The sequence below is a fragment of the Trachinotus anak genome, unplaced genomic scaffold (genome assembly GCF_046630095.1).
Source record: "Trachinotus anak isolate AG129_WGS33_773 ecotype Australia unplaced genomic scaffold, CSIRO_AGI_Tana_v1 ptg000002l, whole genome shotgun sequence".
Taxonomy (NCBI): domain Eukaryota; kingdom Metazoa; phylum Chordata; class Actinopteri; order Carangiformes; family Carangidae; genus Trachinotus; species Trachinotus anak.
The window spans coordinates 19,341,813-19,363,400 of NW_027273853.1; the positions used below are offsets into that span (position 1 = coordinate 19,341,813).

At 44.5% G+C, this 21,588-nt stretch overlaps 1 protein-coding gene across 4 annotated transcripts in view; it reads left to right on the plus strand.

The window, feature by feature from the left end:
* The window catches only part of mob2a (MOB kinase activator 2a), a 62,189-nt gene that overhangs the window by 27,608 nt on the left and 12,993 nt on the right, over nt 1–21,588 (plus strand). Inside the window, exon 1 of one of the 4 annotated variants that reach the window (XM_071504324.1) lies at nt 878–1,294. The exons of 2 other annotated variants lie outside the window; for them this stretch is intronic. In XM_071504324.1, the coding sequence (XP_071360425.1) occupies nt 1,257–1,294 (38 nt within the window). In that variant the 5' untranslated portion in view covers nt 878–1,256. Of the gene's footprint in view, nt 1–877; nt 1,295–18,138; nt 18,380–21,588 lie in introns of those variants that run through there. One more of the 4 variants, XM_071504316.1, reaches the window with a different exon arrangement.

The following is a 21,588-nucleotide window of genomic DNA, read 5'->3' on the forward strand; positions in this document are numbered from 1 at the left end:
GGCAGCCTTCGATTGCAGCGCCACACACACTCCTCCACCTGACCGCTGCGGTCCTTCAAAGAGCTCGTGCGTGTCTCTCTCTGTGTTTGATCTGTAAAGAAGCAAGTGACGGGCAGAGGGCAATGAAAGAAAGTGATTATGGTTATTGAGTGATGCAGGGAAGAGAGGAAGAGATGTAACGAGGCCCATAATTCACTCTGTGCCCTTCACCTTATTTGCCCGCAGCATAACCAGAGTGCTCTGCAGTGATTGGCTCACTTCCTGGGGGCTTGCCTCTGCGCTACCTCTGCATCATTTGTGTGAATGAGGAGTCATGGTTATTGTATACGTGCACGAAACTGTGTACATCCTGTGCTGCATGCACATTCACGTGACCGGTCCCTCCTCAGTATTGACATAAGTTAGCCATGTGCTGTTACAGACTCGGTTACATTTCACTGAAGGTGAAGAAGCGTTAAGATGATGTCAACTCACTGCACTTATTAACTTTCCAGAGACATCTGCCTGAGGATTTGACTCTGAGTCACATTTAGCAAACAGAGCGTGTGTTTGGTCTCTGTGAGAGATGGGTGGAGATAGGATGTTTAGCCATGTTTAGGATGTATACAGATGGCTGAGATTGCTGCCTCCCAGGGATTGTTTCCCCTGTCTCTCTCTCTCTCTCTCTTACTGTGTCTCTGTCCGTCTCTCTCTCTCTAACTGCCCTGCAGTCCACCCTGTGCTGCCCAGCAGTCAGCAGTTTGTTTATGGGACTCTGTTTGCCAAGCTAATCTTCCCGCCTTTCAAGTAGGAGCCAGCAAGTGAAAGAGAGAGAGAGGTAGGGAGGGAGAGGGAGAGAGAGAGAGAGAGAGAGAGAGAACAAGAGTGTGAAAGTGAGGCAGGCAGTTGCAGTAGTTGGAAGGGAGAGAGAAAGAGAAACATGCTCAGAGAAGTCTGTCTGGTTTTGTGAATGATTTTTGTTGTTGTTTTGAAAGTGTTTTTTTTTTTTTTCCCGTGTTTGTTTGGCTGAATCGCCAAACGGCCTACGTGTGTGTGTGTGTGCATCCGTCCGTCCTGCATGACCTGCGTTAAAGTCCAAGGCCGTTCGAGCAGCCAAATTATTACACAAGGTGCTATGCTGGAGCTGGGAGCCTTCGTCCTGGTGCACCCGTAGCTGAATTTGCAAGAGAGGAGCAGAGACAGGGAGGTGAAAAAGGCAGGAAAGGGCGCTGTGGGTCGGAGCCTCGACACCCCGGCTTTGCCTCACCACCGACTGGATGGGGGTTCTGGTGTGCTGCGACTGCTTCTTCTATAGGTAGTTAACCAAGTCACTTCTTTCAATTCTTGACCTTTCCCTCCTCTATGCTGTTGTTGTTGATTGTTGTTGTTGTTATCATACTTGGCTTTTCAGCATTCTTCAACGTATATTTTCTGACTTTCACCAACTTCTCCATCTGGTTTGCCCCCCCCCCCCCCTCGCCCCTTCACTCCCTGTGTTATACTGCTGCGGTTTTCAGGAGACATTTGAGGACAGTGCTGCTGTAGCAGGCAGAGATTCTGCTGTAGTCAGACACACGGGGTATCTTGACTCGTGGGAGGGGAAGAGGAGGAGGAGAGAGGGAGGAGGGGAGCTGAGGACAGAAGGACAGCGATGGCACAGAGCCAGCCTCCTATAGCTGACCGAGGGGGAGGAGTGCCAGTCGCTGCTGGTTAGAGGGCTTGTTTGTTGGGAGGGTAGGTAAAGGCTGGTTTGAATGAAGGCAGCTAGTCAGCCAGGCTCGCCCAACTTTCCGTCTCATCCTCCTGTGTGCCCCTTTGGCTCTGCAGCATTGTTTGTTTGGACACAGCGTTCCCTTACAGAGGGCAGGGATGTGTTCTTTTTTTTTTTTTTTTTCCTTTTTATTCTGTCTGTGCTGTTTGCAGAGCGTTGAACTTGACAGACTTTGCTCCTTTTTTTTTTTGAAGTTACTTTTTTTTTCTTTTTTTTTCTACAGATGGACTTGGCTCAGTTGTTGTGTTGGAGAGCCTGTGCCGTTAGTTTTCAAATCTGATGACTTACTGGCACTCATATAGCTGGTTATTGTGCTTGAGAGAAGGGCTAAGATGATTTAGGTAGGGCTCTCTGGCAGTTGGAGCAGAAAGGATCTGGTTCCCCTCTCTTGTGGTTGTGGGGTTAGCCAGCCTGAGCCTGCTTTAACTGCTGTATAAAGCCTAAATATAACTTTCCAGTTCTCTAAGGAGCGTTTTGATGGTGAGGGTGAAATTGTAGCTTTAACGCAGACACACACAGCACAGATGGATTAGATTAGGCCTCGCTGTGATTCTGAACTTTGTTTACACTTCACTGCTGCTTTTAGTATGAATAACAGCCTGCCGTTTGTGTGCGTGTGTGTGTGTGATGCTGCACATGTGTTATATACTGTTGGTGAAATACACACAGAAGCCTTGTGAAGTCAGGGCTTGTGCCAGAAGTACTTATGTTCATGATCAAGGCAGGGGTGGGACCTAGACAGCGTCTCATGGGCTCATTAAGCCAAAATGGGCCGTCACGTCTATTTTTAGCATTTCCTCTCCCTCTGCATCTCCGTCAGCCATCAGACAGCTTGGCAGTGATGTTATATGGCTTGATTGATGTGTGTTTTTAGAGGCACACCCATCTGAACAGGTCCCCGTTGACCTCGGCTCAGGCCAGCCCTCCTACCCCTGGGCTCCGGTGTTTCAGCTTTCAACAGTAGCATTGTGTGGAGTAGAGACCGCCTGCCAACACTCCTCCAAACAGTGTCAGCTCTAATGTCGATCATCCTGTGTACAATGGAGCGACTGAACAGTCTGTCATCATATGACGTAAAGTAAAATCAAATTGAACTGACCTTGAGTTTTTGTACAGTCGGGAGCGAAGACTTTGTGTTTTCTACTCGGGTGAAGTTGAGGAGAAGCAGGGCACTCAGAGCCGAGTACTTCTGAGAATCAACAGCTGCACTGAATCTTAAATATTGAATGATTCCTGAGTGTGATTTTAATTTAGATCGATATATACCTTTGATAAACAACTGGAAGGGAGGCTAAGAAGTATTTGTCAGCATCAACATGAAGACTAAGCTGACAGATATAAATCTCAAGGTTAAAAATGTCAAATTATGGTTTGACCAGGGGTTACTGCAGCTGGCCAAGAAATAGTCCAAGTTCACGACCCACGTGCTGGTAGGCAGATTGTTTTACTGTCGGCTTAGCTGTTTCTCCACTGTTTCCAATCTTTATGCTATGTTACCCGCCTGCTGGCTCCAGCTTTGATCTTCTCGTCTAACTCTTGGCAAGAAAACAAAGAAGCACATTTCCCAAAATGTCAAACAAGCCCTTAAAGTTGTCCAGCAGTTTGATTTAACCTGTTAAATAAGGAAAAAATTGATATACTTGCATGTTTTCTCCAGTTTGACCTTGAAGAGGCTTTTTGGCGGTGAAAGTGAGGATAATATTGTTGAACATCTGTTCACAGTTGTGACATCGTGTTTTAATCTCATGTGCCCCATGTGTTAACTGTTGACAGTTTAACCCGTGGGGTTGGGATTTAAGTGTCAGTGGTCTGAAGACTGAAAAAACTCCCTTATTCTTAAAGTAAATATTTCAAGTTTATGAAAATCTTCTAAATGTGACCTTCAAGCTCTCAGCTCTAATCTGTGACCAAGAGAGCAGAAAACAATTATTGTTTTTAGTTAGGGTGGCTGTTCTGATCAGTTTCACACGAGTTAAAGTCAAAGTAGCCGAGCTTTGTAGTTTGACTCTTTTGGTATGGGCTGTCAGCCCTGTGACACCACTGAAAGTTATCTGAGGATCGACTCATTGTAATCTCTACATATGCACATAGTCAAGTCCCTCTCAGTCTCTCTCTCTCACACACACACACACACACACACACACACACACACACACACACACACAGGATCAGCTTTCCAGGGCCTCCTCCAACACCTCCTCCTGAGGCAACCACCGCAGTTGGAGTTGAATCCTGGGTCAAGTTCTCATTCAGCTTTAGTCAATTGTGTACCTTCTTCTGTGTTTTCCGCCCAGCGGTAAAGTCAAAGGTTTTACTTGTGGTCATCATTTCTCCATACACAATTGCAGCATGAAACAGAAAATCTCATTTTCCCTCTCTGTTATGAGGTTTAATGTTTCTGCACCGCTGTGATGTATTGTTGTTGATGTGTTGCTGGACAGCGGGCACATTCAGACCTGGAGGCTCTATCACATGACAAAAGCTTATGTGTATGTGTTTGCTCTCAGTGGATCATGCGGTGATTTTTTTTTTCTAAATGTGTGATGCAGAACAATAGCTCTGAGTGTATCATCATAGTGTGTGTGTTGTATTAGCGGAGCAGGCCATACTGTTTGCCATGTGTCTCTCATTAGGCTATGTTTGGCAAGCCTGGCCGCTTCCACAGAGCAGAGAGACGTGCAGCTCAACAAGGACGCCATTCTCCACCAACAAAACCCCACACTCCTTCCCTTCAGCCCACCAGACTCCCTCCTCGCGTGGCTGCCCGTCACTCAGATGGGGCTGAATTGAATCAGTCTTTGAGGAAGGCTTAGTTAAAAAAAAAAGGGGGGGTTAAAGTTTCGATTAGTGCATAGAAATCTCATGAAATCATTATCTATTAAAAGCTTCGCCTGGAGGAATTGGATGGGATTATTTTCTCCGACTCTTGCACTGCGAAGTCGAGCTTCCTTGTCATTCTGGGTGCAGAAAAATGGCTAGATGTCTAACTAAACAACAAGATCATCCCTTTAATTTTTAAATGACGGTTTGATGGTCTGTTGAAAATGTATTTCTAGAAAAACGCTCTCGGATAATATCAATATTTGCTAAATATTGATTCGGTATAATCGGTTCTTGTTTCTGTGCTTGTGTTTATCGTTCGCCGCTCCACCCAAAGTCCACCTAAACAAACAGGGTATGCAGTCCAAAATCAACCAGCAGCATTCTGTGGAGGTTGCTGCACTCTTCCAGTCGACACTCCCTGTTTGTTGTCAAGCTAATGGCTGCACTTAGATGAGCGCAGGTCAGATAGCATCAGTAAGGTTTAAATTTGTGCATAAACTTTCTGGGTTTGATCACTTTCTTTGGATTTCCTCCCCCAGTTCCCAAAAATCTCCTCTGATATCAGGCACTGAATGGCACCGAGTAACAAAATCCACCTTTTCCTCTCTTCTCGGAGCTTAAATTAGTTTTTTTTTCACTCTTCTGTCTGCAGGTAATCTAGTCAGGACATGTGTTACATTACACTCAGACGGGAGTGACCCTGGTTGGTCTGTGCAGATGTAAGAAGTCTGTCAGTCTTGACTTGACTGACTGTCCTTCTCTACTTTCACCTGTCCTCCAGTCACTGCAGAGGGCAGACCTCACACACAGGGCCAGTTGCATAACACAGACACTGTGTGTGTGTGTGTGTATATGTGTGTGTGTGTGTGTGTGTGTGTTTTCAGAAGCAGCCGTGTCCTGCTGGCTCAGGAGAAAGAGAAAGAGACGGCCTTGCACTAACCTCACCCCCGCATTCAGATCCACACGGTCAGCACACCCAGTCGTGCACGCGCTTAATTAGAAAAACACAAGACGTCTTTGCAGCTCTTCTTACAACACAACAAAAAAATCAAGAGAAGGAACCCAGAGCATGTTGTGTAACACGCTCCATGCTGGAAACGCCTTCATCCGTGTTGATCAGAGAAATATTACGAGCAGAGTAAAAGTTGTCTGTGTGTGGTAGCAGGTGCCCTGTAGGCATGGAAAAAAACTCATTACAGCTGCTTGGTGGCCCAATTGGCAAGTGGATAATGGCTTCATTGTGTTTGGCTCTGTTTGTCGGTTGGTCAGGTGGCAGGAAAAGGGTTAGACAGAATTCAGTTCCAAAACAACGAGCCTGGGGCCTTTGTATAGGCTGTAAAGGTGGGAAATTGGTTATAGTAGTTGTTGCAAAAGCCCATGACTTTTTTTTATTTATTTATTTATTTTTTTTACTGCCTTTGGGAACAAGAGGCCCATTTGAAGGGAGACAGGAAGTGCCTGGGCGCCTCACTTCCTGTTTATCAAGTTTGTCCCAGGCGAGAGTGAGAGGGAGGGGTGTTCTGGTGCAGTGTAATTGAATGGAGAAGGTGGTGGTGAATAGGTAAGCCTTCCTTATTTTCTCTCTGTCTCAACACACACACACTTGCCTGCATAGCTGTGTAATTGCCTCTGTGCTGCAGTGCCTTTGGCAGCTGTGCCCCCTCATTTGTTTCAATTATCTACCATCTGACATGGCGCTGTTACCAAGGATAGAGCAGAGAGGAAGACGAGAAAAAAAAAAAAAAAAGACAAGGAAAGTTTAAAATAGACTCCAGAAATGCAATTGTATCATGTGCAGCTTGTCAAATTTCGCACCCTAAAAGCACAGCTGGATTGCACTTACGTCATGTTCAGATTTGTGAGGCAAACGCGCACATTGAACTCCCTCCTTGTGAGACTATATATTTAATCAGAGTAGCTGTGGTGGAGAGGCTGCTCCGGAGCGGCGGGGATGCTGCAGAGTGCTGACTCCAGCATGTTCTGAGGTGACATTCATAACATTTATTACGTTCACTTCCAGAGCTCAGAGGCTGCGGGCCAAACAAGGACCAACCTTAACTGCCCTTTTGTATCAGAGAAGTTGGTCTGTTCTCTGCCAGCTTCTTATGGCAGTATTTTATTTATTTATTTTTTTAACTGTTGTTGAAGTCTTTTGTTTTGCAGACAGATGTGCACACTGCACTAGCAACCCTCCCAACCCCCTCCAGGAAAGATGATGTCACTGCATAAGCTCATCTAACACTTACTCCTCTACATCCAGCCAATCAGAGACTTGTTTACACCTGAATCCCCTGGTGAAGAGACACACACACAGACACACATGCTCAACCTCGTAGTGCTGGGCGTCGCTGATCTCATCTGCTCATAAAAGGATCAGGTTATATTGTTCTCGCCGCAGCTCATCCTTTACCGTAGGATGAGATACATCTGCGGAGGGCGGAGGAAAATGTGATGTTATGCGACAGCAGCAGTGGAGGGGCGCGCACCTCCCTGCTCTCACTGCTCCAAGGACATCTATTGATTTGACCTCTCTTGTGCCTCCTTTCTATCCATCTCTCTTTTATTTTCCCATTCTGACAGTGGCAGCCGCTGCCTCCGCCCACTTCCTTCCCTCGCACATTGTACCATCTGTAGACGACAGGCTTGCTTTTTTGTTTGGGAGCATATGTGTTGGTGAGGATGTTTTTAAAAAAAAAAAAAAAAAAAAAGGGGGGGGGGCATATTAGTTTTCCTGTGTTAAGTGTTTCTGTGGCTCCATAGGATTGTGTTTGTGTGTCCTTTTTCTCTCCCGGCCGACTGACACCAGACATGCTCTGACATTTCCTCCACGCCAGTCTCCGACAGAAAGGCAGGGCTTCTCTGTGGTTTCACTGTCATCTCAGCAATGCCCCTAAGGAGCAAAACATGCACGGCTTTGTCCAGGACTTTCCATAACATTTGCTGGCTTTTCTCTTTGTCTCCAAGCTAGCCCCCTCCCCAGTCCGCCCTTTCCTCTTCTCCGTTCTGGCCGTGACACAGAAACACGTGACGTCGTCATTGTGTCTTGACTAACAACACCTCTCTGCCAGACACGTACACACCGTGTGTTTTTCCTCCTGATTAGGCCCCAGAGACTGATATTAACCGGCATCCCCACATGATCTGCTGTCATAGCCTATTAACAGAGAACTCTTTGGGTGGAACATGTCATCTGTCTAAGAAAATAAGTTCGTCTCAGCCCACAGCCCATGTGTGTTGTCACTGGTTATAGGACTTGCTGTGGGCCGACCATCTCTACACCGTGTTTTTGAGCTGCTGTCGTTCAGGTGGTTGTTGTGTTGTTGTTGTTGTTGTTGTTGTTGTTGTTGTTGTTGTTACGGCTGGATGTCCATGAGAGGTGGTGCTGGTGGTTAAATCATGCCTGCCTCCTTTCCAAGTACCTTACCTTGGAGAGATCAGACTTCCTCTCTGGGTAGGAGAGGTGTTGCTTCTTGCCACACACACACACACACACATCAACATTGGTACACCTCTAAGCTGATTAGAGGTTAAAATGCACACAGAAGTGCACTCACAAGATCTTCCTACAGGGAACAAACTGGTTTGCTCATATTTTCCACTAGCTTACTTTTTGGTTTGTTAATCTGTTTGCCTCCTTAAATCACATGCTTATCCTCACCTCTTTGCCCAATCCTGGGCGTGACCGCTTCCTACGCCTTCATCCACTCCCACTGTTAATCAAACTCACACAATGGACCAGAGTTTCCTCTTCTATCAGACGGTGGATTTCGTCTGGTCATTAGTCCGGTCGTTCCTTCCTACGTTTTTGCTTGTCCTCCTAAGTTTTTTATTTTATTTTTTTTCTTAATTTTTTACCCCATTATTCTCTGCTTTTGCTTTGACTGTTTGAATGGAATAAAATGGAAATTGTAGTAGTGTTTTAAATTGGTTTAAAACTACTATATGTGAGCGTATATGATTTCAGTTTTTTAACATTATACAGAGTATAACAGCAACAGTATGACGGGCTGTTAAATTTACAAACAAAGCCCCCACCGCCTTCGGTTAGAGGTGCCGACCCTAAGTCAACTCTGAAAATCCTGGTTCGGGGACAGCCCTAGTTTTTCATCGCAGCTCCTGGTGAACTGAGAACTCAGAATGTGTAAGCAGCAGCACTAATGAATTTTTAAAATGCACCACTCAGAGGTGCCGTGTGTGTGTGGCAGGGAGGCACTGGCTGTACTCTTCTTTGAAAATGTCCTTGTTCGCTCTGTTTGACCGCACGGTTGTTGTGATGAGCAGAGCTGCAGATTTGTGAGTTGGCTGTTTCAAACCCAGGCAGACTCTCTGAGGCCTGCTGCTGCTGTGACGACTCCAGCGATAGTCTCCTGAGATAACAGCTACTGTACAAAACACACTCACACTGATGGATGCATAATGTTCGCACACTCACATCTGCGGAGGACAGGGTTAGAAACAGTGACACAGTGCAGGGACAGGAATGCTTCCTCAGAAGCCCACGTCATCACCCAACCTGAAGATTCAAAGGAAATCTGATAAAGGGGGAAGGCCGACACAGGAGATGAGGACAATATTTGAAGTTTCATTCATCAGGAACAAATTCATTAACTCAAGCAATGACTGAAAGTTACTTGTTTACATTTTCTTTTTTCCTTTTTAACATATAGTGATATAATCAAAGTTCATTCACCATTTTTCCTTCAACTTTTGATTTTAGCTTTAAGGCCGTGTAAAATTATCCTCCACATCTCACAAAAATAAGACTTACTTCATATGAAGAGAAATATTTGATGACATGACTTTTTACTTGACTTGTTTCCCTCATTAATTAAAAAAATGACAAAAAGCTTTACTTAAATATTGAAATAAATTAAATGTGCTGAAATATCCAAGCACCAATTTAAAACAAAAGTGTCAAATATATAAAAGGCTAATGAGAAATGTTGAAAAGTAAATTAACCTGAATCAGAAAACACTTTTTTTACTGGATATGATATTAGAAAACTTTGTACATTTAGTAGAACATCATTCATATCTCATATCATATATATGAGAATACAGCAGCCTAAGATCCTCCAGCTCAGCGAGTTTAAACCTGGTCAGTTCGTTCCATGTTCTCAGGGTTAAAGAGCAAACGGGACGTTGACTGCGGCGGAATAACAGATCTAACTCCAGCGTCGCTGTTCCCTCACATGCCTGACAGTCTGCTGGAGCTGTGCTTAGTGTCTGCTGAAGCAGGAAATGGAGACATTTCCCCTGGGAGAGGGGTCCCCCAAACCTCCTTTCATCTCTCATGTCTATTTGTTATTTTGTGCATCTCACAGGCCGAGGGAATGCGGACACGCAGCACGCGTTATGTAATATACCTAGAAACAGACTGGTGTGTGTTAAGAAGAGGGCTAATGTGATTTGACTGGAGCTCTAAAGGCAGCGTGTTGATCTTATCAGCTAGTTTTGGAATCATCATCACGTCTGCTGAGGCGAAAGCTTCTTTGATCCAAATTCAGGTTGGCTTCAGAATGACGGTGGAGTACCTGCCTTTATGCTGTACATATTTTAAACATTTTTCACATAGCTGCTTCATTTCATATTACACGCTCTGTTTCAGCCAGAGTGATATGTAGAATATGTCGACACAGTCACTCAGGCCATCAGTACCATTTACTCTAGCTTCACTGTCCATTTTAAAGGAACAGTCTGTACGTTCTCTGCAGGCTTGTTGGTTTGTCTTTTCTGGGAAGTCCTATAGTTTATATGCATCCACATTCCCCTGAGCTGGAAAAAACTGTGACTAAATGCCCTCACTTAGTAGTAAATGAGCTGGATCAGGGCAGGCGAGCACAGCCTTGGAGCAGAAAAACAGAAAGCCACCCAAACTGTGTTAATGAACCCACACCCTTTTTAAATATGCATCATTTGCTTTTTTAAGTTTTAACAACTGTACCTATGGAGCTGTCACTAGTCAACTTTCCACCTATTTTGTAAAATTGCTCCACCAGAAACCACAAATGAATATACAATAAACAATAATATTTTAATGCAGGCTAATGATTACGAGAATCAGGCAGATATATATTGTGTATCGAGACATGGCCTAAAAATATCATGATTTTATTTAAAGGCTATATCGCCCAGCTCTACTCAGATGCACTCTCGGCTGCTTTAACTGAGGGCTTCTCTGGTTTTGTTGCTTTTTATTTATTTATTTATTTTTATTCCAACAACCATGAAAAGAGAGCTCTGTTCACACCTGAGGTCCGATGGCCTATCCCATCATGGTCTGCCCCACATACACGCATCCTGTGCAAACATGGGCGCTAACTCAATCCTTTTCCCGCCACCTCCTCTTCGCTTCCTCCATCTATCCCTGTATTCCATGACGGTCTTTCTCCTCCATCCAGCCCCTAATTCTCTACCACGCTCGTACACACACAGGCTGCCTCTTGTGTTCCAGAGCAAACAGTAGCATATGTGTGACCACAGCCCCCCCCCCCCCCCCCCCCCCCCCCCCCCCCCCTCCTCTTGCACCTCTCTTCTTTTACGTCATAAACTCCCCCTCATTTTGCCCCCAGACCTCACCTCTCCTCGCCTCTTTCACTGATTAACTGTCACACTATCTCTGCCTATCTCTGCAGGTGTCTTTTTTTTTTTTTTTTTTTAACACTTACCTTTGACCTTTGTTCTGCATATTACTAAACTGCACCAGCAGTAGTGGAAAGTAACTCATTAGGTTTTACAATCTTCAAAGGATGCTGGCCTCTACAGCATCAGCAGAGTCCTGGTTTGGTTTCAAGTGTCACAAAAAAATACACAGAGCTTCCACACCCTTATTATAAAAGCTGGACTGGAAAAGTCAAATGGAAAACTCAAGTCTAGCTGTGAGGTTGTGTAAGTTTCAGACAATGTCTTCACTCAGAGGCTGTTTTCCAAGGGTGGGTACTGTACATGGTAATGTAGCCCACTCTCAGCTTTCTCCTCACTGAAATGCAAAAAAAAGAAAGAAAATTTCCATCATTGCATCTGAACTTCTCCCCAGAGTTGCTGCCCTGCAGGTATGAAGAGGAACACCCACATTTTTTTACCAGCAGGTGGCAGTGTTGCTTTCACACCTAATTCATATCCCCCTGTGTGTGTGTGTGTGTGTGTGTGTGTGTGTGTGTGTGTGTGTGTGTGTGTGTGTAACAAGGAATGTTCCTCTCTCACATGCCCAGAACTACAGTCAAACCACCGTACGCACTGCTGTGTTACACTGGAGCTGTAATCTTTAGGTAATGTTTTGGTTAGGTTCAGAAATGTTCTGAATTTTATCTGCAGCTGGGAGATCAACAGGTTTAGTGTGTGTGTGCACGCGTGTGTGTGAGTCCTAGCTTCAGTGCCAAGGTTATCATATTCTTCCAAGGAAAAGCCGCATTCTTTTCCCTTTTTGAGTTGATTAGAGTTCTGGGAAGACTCGTAGCCCTGAGGACGCTTTTCTGTTTCCTCCAGTAAAGCACAAGGCATAACACATGCACACACCTGCACTTTAATAACTTCTTCATTGTGACAGCTGTAAGTCTGAGCACTTTAGGGACAGTTTAGTTATAAGCTGTATTCATATTCTCATCTCTTCTCATTACCTTGCAGTGAGGATTTCTCTCGCTCCTCTGTTACAAGATACACTTTCTCGTACTATCTTCGGGCCTCATTCCTTTTGTCATGTGATTTCATCTCATGACGCTGATGATGGAGTGACCCTGCCACTGACCTGCAGCCATTAGGAGGACAGACAGCCTCATTACCATTTACCTGCAGGCCTGAGGACAGTCACATTGTGGCTGCGCTGTGAACACCTGTGATGTGACAGGGTCACAGGGTATTCCACAGGTCAGCTACCTCACCTGTCCTCTCCTCCACCTTGATCGCTGATCTGTGACCTTGCCGCCTTGTCAGTATGTTGAGCATTATATCATAGCTGGCCTTGCACCTGAGCCACCTTTCTCATTTTTGTGTGTGTGTGTGTGCGTGCGCGCTCTTACACTTGACAGACAGGTGTTTGGCTGCCCAGGTGGTGAATTATGGGATTGATAGAGTTAAGGAATGTAGGGAGGAGGAGTGCAGCGGGCGGTCGGGGCATGCTGTGACAACCTACCACATTGAGCCAAACTCTTTCACTCCTCTCCTCTCATCCAGCGTTCTGTTATTACTCTCATCCGCTCTCCTTTTTCTGTTCTGTTTTTCACTTCCCTGCCCCTCTGGTGCCCTCTGTTCACCCCTCTCACTTAACTAATCTCAACTACTCCCAGGCTCTCACTTCCTTCCTCCTCAACCGTTGCCTTCTCCCATTTCAACCCCGCTCTACTCTTCATATTCCATTCTGGCCCATTCCTGCTGATGTGATAGTGGTTAATCTAAGCCGTATCCTTGGAGAGGGTGATTTATAAATGTCTGGACGTGAGTCTGGTATTTCTCATCTCCTGTCTCCCATCTTGCTAAAGCCCTCTTTTCCCTCTGTCATAAACCAGTCAGAACATGGCCTTCTGTCTTTCAAGCTCTCTGTCCCTTGCAGACTCCCCGATGAAATCACCCCGCTGCCAAAAATGTTTGCAGAAATGCTCAAACGTTTTAAAATCCAAACTTACTTGACTTCTAATTGGATTAAAAATGCAGTGGCAATTAGACAGTTGAGTATTTTCCCTTTGTGCTGTTGCAGCCGTTAAACGGAGCATGCAGTTGAACTCGAATATGTTTGCTCATGAAGTGCACACATCTACCTTGGCTTTTCCCAAACAAGAAACGCCAAGTCAAACCAAACTGAGAGCTATACTTCCTAAAACGCCTGCTCTTCACCTCCTATAGTTCACTGTTCATGTTGCCGTTTCTCCTCCGCTTCCCTCTTCCCTCCTTTGTTTAGCCAGGCTGTGTGTGCAGAGAGCGATGGCATGTCTTTGCATGCAGCCCTTCCCCTACAGGAATGCAGAGCAAAGAAGAGATGAATCCAGGGAGAAAAAGAGTGCACATGCAAGGGGAGAAATAGGACAACAAGGCCTTAAAGGTGGAAAGGAAAGAACAGGTTAAAGCAAAAAAACTGATGGGCAAGTAATGGTTAGAGCTTGGAAGGGCTTGATTACATTAATGTGATTCTAAAATGTTTTTTATTGTCTGTTGATAAAGATATGACAGCAGTGATAATAGCATTGGTGCACTGTGTATACTAGAGCACCCTGGGGGGAGGAGGTGTGAGCCCCTTACAGAGAAGTGAAAGGCTTTACAAAATTTAATAAGTACAGATGTAGACTCCTGCTACTGCTACTGCCAAGTTTGCACATGCACAGACACACAGGCTGCACATGCTCAGTGCTTCATGCAGTGCACAGAGTCCATTTATCTGTAGAGTGGAGCAGAAATGAAAGGTAGAGGAGCGACAGGAGTGCAGTAAGCAGATGATGTATTTTTGTTATATTTACATTTTTCTAGCTCTGGCAGCAAACACAGCACGCTTTTGTCTAATTGAGGAAGTTGGCATTGCAGGGCAGGTCGCTGGGTTCAATGTGCCGAGTGTCTCCTGGCCCTGCTGACCTTTATCCGGGCCTATAGAAAACCCCCAGGCACTAAAGACCTTCAGTCTGCACTGTTTTCACTGGCTAAGACCTTACCTAAACACACGAAAACACTCCCACACACCCAGAATGCAACACCAACTGAAGGTCTTCCAGAGCAACTTGATTTTTACTTATTCATTCTGGTTTTAACACGGTTGGGCGCCTGACCTGTCTGTCATTTTGATCTCTGCTGCGATTGGCTGGAGATTCGGTCTAGCAGGGCCTGAGTTGAGCCGTTGCCAAGCCCCAAGGCACATCTGCTGTGGTTGTGACTCATTTACTGCTGGCCTGGAATCAGTGTTTTCTTTGTCTCAAATAGGTGGAATGTCCGCTGACTGTCAGACCCAACCTGTTGGGCCAGCCTTCCATTTCTCCGAGCAGTAAAGGCAGCGCTGCAGGCTAACACGCTTTGTCTGAAATGCCTCAATCATTTGAATAAGTTTAGATTTTGCTGAAGTTTATCTGCCCAGTGTGTCCAGTTTTTCCTGTATTGGTAGATGGTTAAAACTTGCAGCACCTTTGCAAGTCTCCTGAGTTAACTACCACACAGATACAACATATTTCTTTCACAGTATGACCGCCTCCTAACTGGAATGACGTCAGCACTGTAATGACATGAATTACTGGCATTTTTTTTTTTCTTCCTGCTGTCGTCTTTACTTTCCTTGTGTTATCTGTTGCTCTGATCAGTTATTGCTTAAGTTGTGTTGCTTATTGTTATTTCTTCACTCATCAGATTAGGTCTAAACACATGCATCAGTCACAAAGTCAGTGACGTCACAGAGTTTCCATAAACTGCCTTTATTTCTTCCCCTGCTCTCTTGTAAATGAGTGATGTGTTTTCTTATTAAATCTGGGCTTTTCCTGTCTGTATCTCCAGGGCGGTTGTTTTTGATTAGGTTGACGTGCTTGAATCAGAGCAGCTCAGTCTCGAGACGTGGTGTTGTATGTTACACTAAAACTGAAAATGGTCGTGTTTTTCCATAAATCACAACTTCTTTTATAGTTAGTGATACTTAATCCTTCCTAGAAATTCTTACGTAACCCATAATGTAACCCAGAGTATGCCACACCTACAAACAAATGAGTGTGTAATCTGGAGTAGGCTGTTTTAATATGGCACTCACCCTTTTTTATGTAGGTATATGTTGTGCCAATAATCTGTGCTTCGCAGCAACATCTGGTTTGGTGAGAGCAGGTGGCAGTTGAGTGATGCCATGTCTTGGCTGCATAGTGGGAGACAAGGTGACTGTGACGTTAGCAGAGAAGAAAGAGTAAACCTCTGTCCGCCAGACGATGGAATGCGGCCGTTGGTTTCCATCCACGTCACACGTTGCGCAAGAGGGGTCCGACTTGTGCAGCTCAGTGGCACTGTCTCCGTCTCCACCTGCTATGCTAGCCTGCGGCTCGCATAACATGACAAACTACGGAGGTGTTACTGCATATTACCTGTTAGACCGAGGGAAAGGCCACTTTGAGTCAAAAGCCACCTGCTCTTGAGCTTTCATGCCTGGTTCATTAAAGCACTTTGTCCACACTAACACAGCAGTGAATGTAGGGGCCCAGGTCCAGGCCAAGCCCCAGTGATCTTGAATGGATGTCTTCTGTTTTCAGTGACCGCACGGATCCAATAGTTAGGAGCAAATTAATGGAAAGTTCCCTGAACACGGGATTTCCATTACAGCACCAATCTGTTTTGTCTTGGGTGGTTACAAGTAGCGCACGGGGTACATGTATCGACTATAACGCTGTAGCCTCTCACATATCACTTTATATACATTATTATTATTATTATTATTATTATTGCATACTATGCTATCAAGAGCTACAAAGAACTCTTTGATTTAACAAGGTTAGTTCTTAAGTTCTTAAATGTAACGTGTTGTCTAAACACAAACAGCTAAACAGGATTACAAAGTTGACCAGACATTTGATACCAGTTTGTAGCTTAGATGGTCTTTGATTAAGTCGCCAACTCATTTATGCATGCCCACAGACACACACACACACACACACACACAGACGCAAACACATATGGCACATTTCCCCCTCCCCTCCCCGCCTTTGCACTGTTCTCTGTATTCTTTATGGGCCAGGCCAGGCAGGCTGATGCTATATTTAGCGCCAGGGGAAAAGTCAGTGCCCTGTTCTGGTCTCTCTCCCCCCTCTCCCCCCCTTCTCCCCCTGCTCCTCACCACTGCTACCACAGCAGGAGCCACTCACGGGGCCTCTGCATCACCCAACTCCACCCACCAGGCCCCAGTCCAGCGCGCACTCCTAGTGTGGTAAGCGGGGAGGCAGTCAGTCATGCAGGATGAGGGTGCAGCGAGGCGCCCGTCAGACCCTCTGTCCCCTTTGATTCTTTTAGATGGTTTCTTTGGATCACATAGGGGCTTTTAAACATAAACAAGTGGCGCCTCAGAGGGTTCAACAGTCCACAGTAAACATGCTCCACTGGCATTTCTGCAGACACCACACACACCTTTGCACACACAAATTACACACTCTGATACATACACACATAGGCACAGTCCTCTCATGCACCCTCACAGTCTCTTTTATCTTCGTCTCATGACTGCTTGCCCCCACCCATATACACAGAGTGCACATAGCTCCACAGATCCCCACTGATTAGTGTGTCTATGTGTATGTCAATGCTGCAGCAGCCAGCTGGTCCAGTATTTCTTACACCTGCAGCTCCACCGTGGCCCTGCGAGTTTTGTCTTGAGTAGAGGGAGAGGAAAAAACAGACTTGTTCAAGAGAAGGAGAGACAAGACAGGGAGGAGAAATGTGTGAAGAGAACAACAGAAGAGAGAATAAGAGAGGACAATTGTTGAGGCAGTAATTAAAGGGAGGAAGGGCGAGGGAATTATAGCTCATTAACACTAGTTGTAATCTTCTCGTGAGTCTCACAACTCCCAATATTCATCGTCTGTTTCCTCTTGTTCATTTTGTACTTAGGTGTTGTTGGCTCAGTCTTTCATTGACATTTAATTAGATATGACACCACAGTCATGCTTTAATAATGTCCACAACATGAATCTTCTAAAATTGTTGATCACAAACAATTTCTTGGGCAAAGTTTTTCCCCCAGACATGCAAAGAAAACCTCTGGATATTCTTGTGAATCTGACTTTGACTCTCAAACAGGCTTTGTTTGATTCCCTTGCTGGTTCTTCAGCTTGGACAGTCATGTTTGAACACGCCTGACTGCTGCCAGCCTGTCATAGTTGGACTCCAGGTGAAGTTCAGAATCAGCAGGAGGAATGTGGCCCCACAGTCCCAGCATACACGCTGCGCGTAACCGAAAGAAAGGAAAGACGCTACACACACTTTTAACTGCAGGTTGTGTGTAAGCTGCAATGTAGAGGTCCACCTGCTGAAACTGTCTTAGGCTGACATAGAAGTCCTTTCAGCCGTTTATTATTTTTTCTGCTCTCTTCTGGTTTGATCTTACATGTTTGTCTTATTGTTGTTATAATGCCTAATTTAATTAACACCAATTTCTTTGTACAAGTACAATTATGTATCATTGTGAGTATAGATGTGTGTATGTTTAAATACACACACATATATTCTGTGGGGTCCAAGGCATATATGCTATAATGTGGAATATGAATATGAGGCTAAAGCTTTATTGCTGTGATATTGATGTCAGGGGTGATAAACTGATGAATTTATGAGTATTGTATAACTTGTTTTTTTTATGATAATGTTTTGTCATTGAAAAGGTCAAGCTTGTGTGAGCCTGCTCTGTTACAGTAGGCATATGTATTGTAGCAACACCTTTTTACTTTATTGTAGTCCACAGTTACGAGCTGACCACCTGTTGCTACATTGTAACTACACTTCAGGGGAAAAGCACGCACCACGTCCACATGGGCAGACTCTGACGCCACCAGAGCCCGCCCACTTGGCCCTCTCCCCTTCTCTGATTGGACGGCAGGGGCAAAGGAGGCGGGTCTTTTCTAAAGTCTTCTGAAAGTTTTTCTTTTTGCTGTGCAGTGAGTCAGAGCTTCACACAGAGCAAACCGTGGTGTGATTCGGATATACTACATCTGAATAACCTTTAAAGGGGATATTCCGCCGTCACATCTTAATGTTTTAAGCTATGGTTGGAGATTATTGCTCCTTTTCCGGAGATAAGACGGACATGCACTCTCAGAGAAACTCCAAAAACGGACTAAGTTGCAAAATGGTGCTTCAGGCTGTCGGAAAAGTACTAAGGTAAAACTTATTTTAACTTGCCAAAGTGGTATTTCGCAGTCGAGCCTGTGCTGTAAATGTGACTTTTTACTATTTTTTATGAAGCTGCGACAGACCGAGTCAGAAGATAATGTTTTCCTTTTGTTAATATGTCCTGTGCTGCTGCTTTCTCCGCAGAGACCAAAAACCTCCTTCACTGTACGTCTGTATCATGTCGGGGGTCATTTTTTTCCGACGTCGCACTTCATCTTCAACACGTTTATTTTTTATTACAGCCTTATAGACGTCCGGGGACTTAAACAGAGACGACAAGTTGAAATCGTAAAGCTCATGTTCCGTCTGTTGTATGACAAGTCAGTAGCCTATGTCCCAAATCAGTTTTACTATGCCTCTATAACTCGCCATGTGAGATACGTTATTGTCTCCTCAGCAGTAATTACACAGGTTTTGGGACCCTCCGGTTCCGGGGTCAGAGCAATTTACCAGCCTGTGGTGATGGGGACGTGTAGCCTGAATGCCTCATTCCTCTCCCTGCAGCTCTCAGTAACAAGACTCAACAAGAGCAAGAGAAATGTGACACTGTCTCCTCATCTAGTCTAATAAATGATTAAAGACGCCTGTTTAACGTTTCACCATAGACAACTTAGAGAGGAAATTCTTTTAAATCACAGTGCTGAAATTTTTACAACTTTTTTTGTATTTCGTAGAAATATCACAGACCTCTTAACTGACTCAAATTTACACTGTAGGCTAAACTGTCAACTGAAAATTGGAGCAAATAGATTAAACATAATTTAGGACATAGAACTCAAAATATATACATCTGATTGTCTTTTTGCTCTTTTCTTTTTTTTTTTTTTTCTTATTCTTAACATACTGTTTTTTCTTAATGGAAAGCATTTTGACCTACATTTTATGCATAAAAATTGCTGTATAAATGAGCAGCTATCAAAAAGCCATAATATGACCAAGCTTAAAGAATGTATGACCCAAATAGGAGTGTTGAAAGTGTGTTTGTGTGTCATACAAAGTGACACAAACAACCGCCCCAGTCATGAAAAGATTGTGTGGAGAATCATTGCAATTTCAGCAAAAATACCCATGTCACAGTGGTATACATTTGTGTCTTTACACTATCTGTGTCATGCAAATAAGACATGCAGTCATTATGAGTGTGTTCCTCCAGGGGACAGACCGTCCTACTAATGCTTTGGCGAAGTTTCCTCTTACCTTTCAAGTCTGGGGACAGGTGTGTTTTCAAGCAGCAGCCCAAAGGGCAAATGCCTCAAAACCCGCCGTCGTCCATGAAGATGTGGAGGGTGATAGTGAGGGGAATATCCACCATCTCAGGATCCTTGAACAGATTGTAAACAGGATGTAATGAACACAACAGAGACTGTTATTGTTAAGTATGTTATGTCTGTTGCAAGATTTGTGACAGGTAGAGACAAGTTCTGCTGCTCCTTTTTTTTTTTTTTTTTTACGGGCAATTCAACCCACCCTGCTTAAGACATCAGCTGAATACCAAGGAAGTGCACATTTACTGTAAAGTGAGTTTTCATGAATCTGATGTCTTGAGGAAACACTGAACAAAAAACAACAAAGTTAACAAGGATGCATGGGGGGGGGGTTGCCATAGACCTGTTTATAGCCCCACTTTTAACATGTTTGCTCCTCCAGTGAATGGTTAAATGCCCTTGGCTTTGAAGCAGGTATGGATACTAGATACTATAAATACAGACAAAGATACTCTCCTCAGAGTGAATATGTAACCTTACACTCATTCCCACTTTGTTTTACTGACATTCAGTTACCATTCAGAAGAATGGATTGGATTGATGAGTGTAGAGAAATTTCATTCAGCTCTTCAGTCATATCATCCACATCAGTCGCTTCCTATCGAGCCAAATCAATGTCAGAGCTCTGACCCTCTTCCAACAAGGTTACATTTGCCAAGTGCTTAACCAGCAGCTTGGTCTTATCTCAACCCGAACCCCCCCTTTCTTGCCACACGTGCGTTGTGATGTTGATGAGGCTCCATTATGGTACTGGCAGGGGGTCCTTACATACTCTGCAGGCCTGAGAGTCACTGAATGGGATTAAGCACAGGATGACAAGGGGACGAGGAGGTAGCCAGAACTGTGCTGGGGTAGGGTCAGTAGTTGAATTGGCTGTGTTTGTGTGTGTGTCTACAATTCTCATGTACTGATTTACAGTGCTGCTGACACCCCCACTGATGCTACTGATAAAGTGGTGACAGCTGGACCTTCTTTGTTTTTCTTTCCTTCTTATCTCTTCTCTCCAGAAATAAAACTGACGAGTATTTGTGTGTCAATGCTCTTTTAAAACGACACCAAAACTTTAGGAGCAATTTTAACAGAGCAGTTAAACTGCACACTTCAGCACTGCAAAACTGAACCTCTGGTTTAGTCCATCCTTAACTTGGTCTCTTTTTAGCCCCGTAATGGCTGCTGTGGTTTAGCTTTGGTGTGCTTAGACTGCCTGCTCTCCTCTGTCTGTGGTTTTTCGGGGAAAAGAGGCATTGAGTCCATTCAATTTGAATCCTGAAATAGATCAGGAGGCCAGGCTTGGAGAAAACTGATACTCCTGACTGAAGCTGAATCTGAAGCTTCATTCACTCACTTCTAGTCTTCTGGGTAAAGATTGAGCGATATCTTGTTGCTATTGATGTTCCATTGCAGTTCTTTTAATCATGAATGATATGAACCCCACAATCAGTTCACAAAGGAAGGAGCAACTTCCTGGCATTGGATTGATTCTGTCTAACTTCTCAGGTATTTGTTCGAAGGTCGGGTCAGGTAGAAGTGTTTGATTTCTCTGATGTTTCTGGGTGGAGGACCTCAGATTGTTGTCTCTGGTGCTTCTTATCTCTTATATCCTTATCATAAACACAGGGGCTGTTTTCCAGTAAAAAACATTGCATTGTATTAGGGACAGGTGGTGACAGGAAGAGTGTATCTTTGCACCTTGGACCGGCTCTTCTTGTTCCAGAGTGATAACAAAAATGTCCTGTGGTTTAGAGATGTTTTCAGTATTCTTTAACCCTGCTGAAAAATAAGTGTCTCTGAAAATTAAGCTTTCCTGCCTGTAGCTTTATTGTATTTGCCTCAGAGTGGATTTTAGGTCAGGGATCATTTTGCTCTACCTAAACAGTTACAGACCTCAACGTGAATCTCTCAGCACACTGTAAGGAACAGCCATCTGAGAGA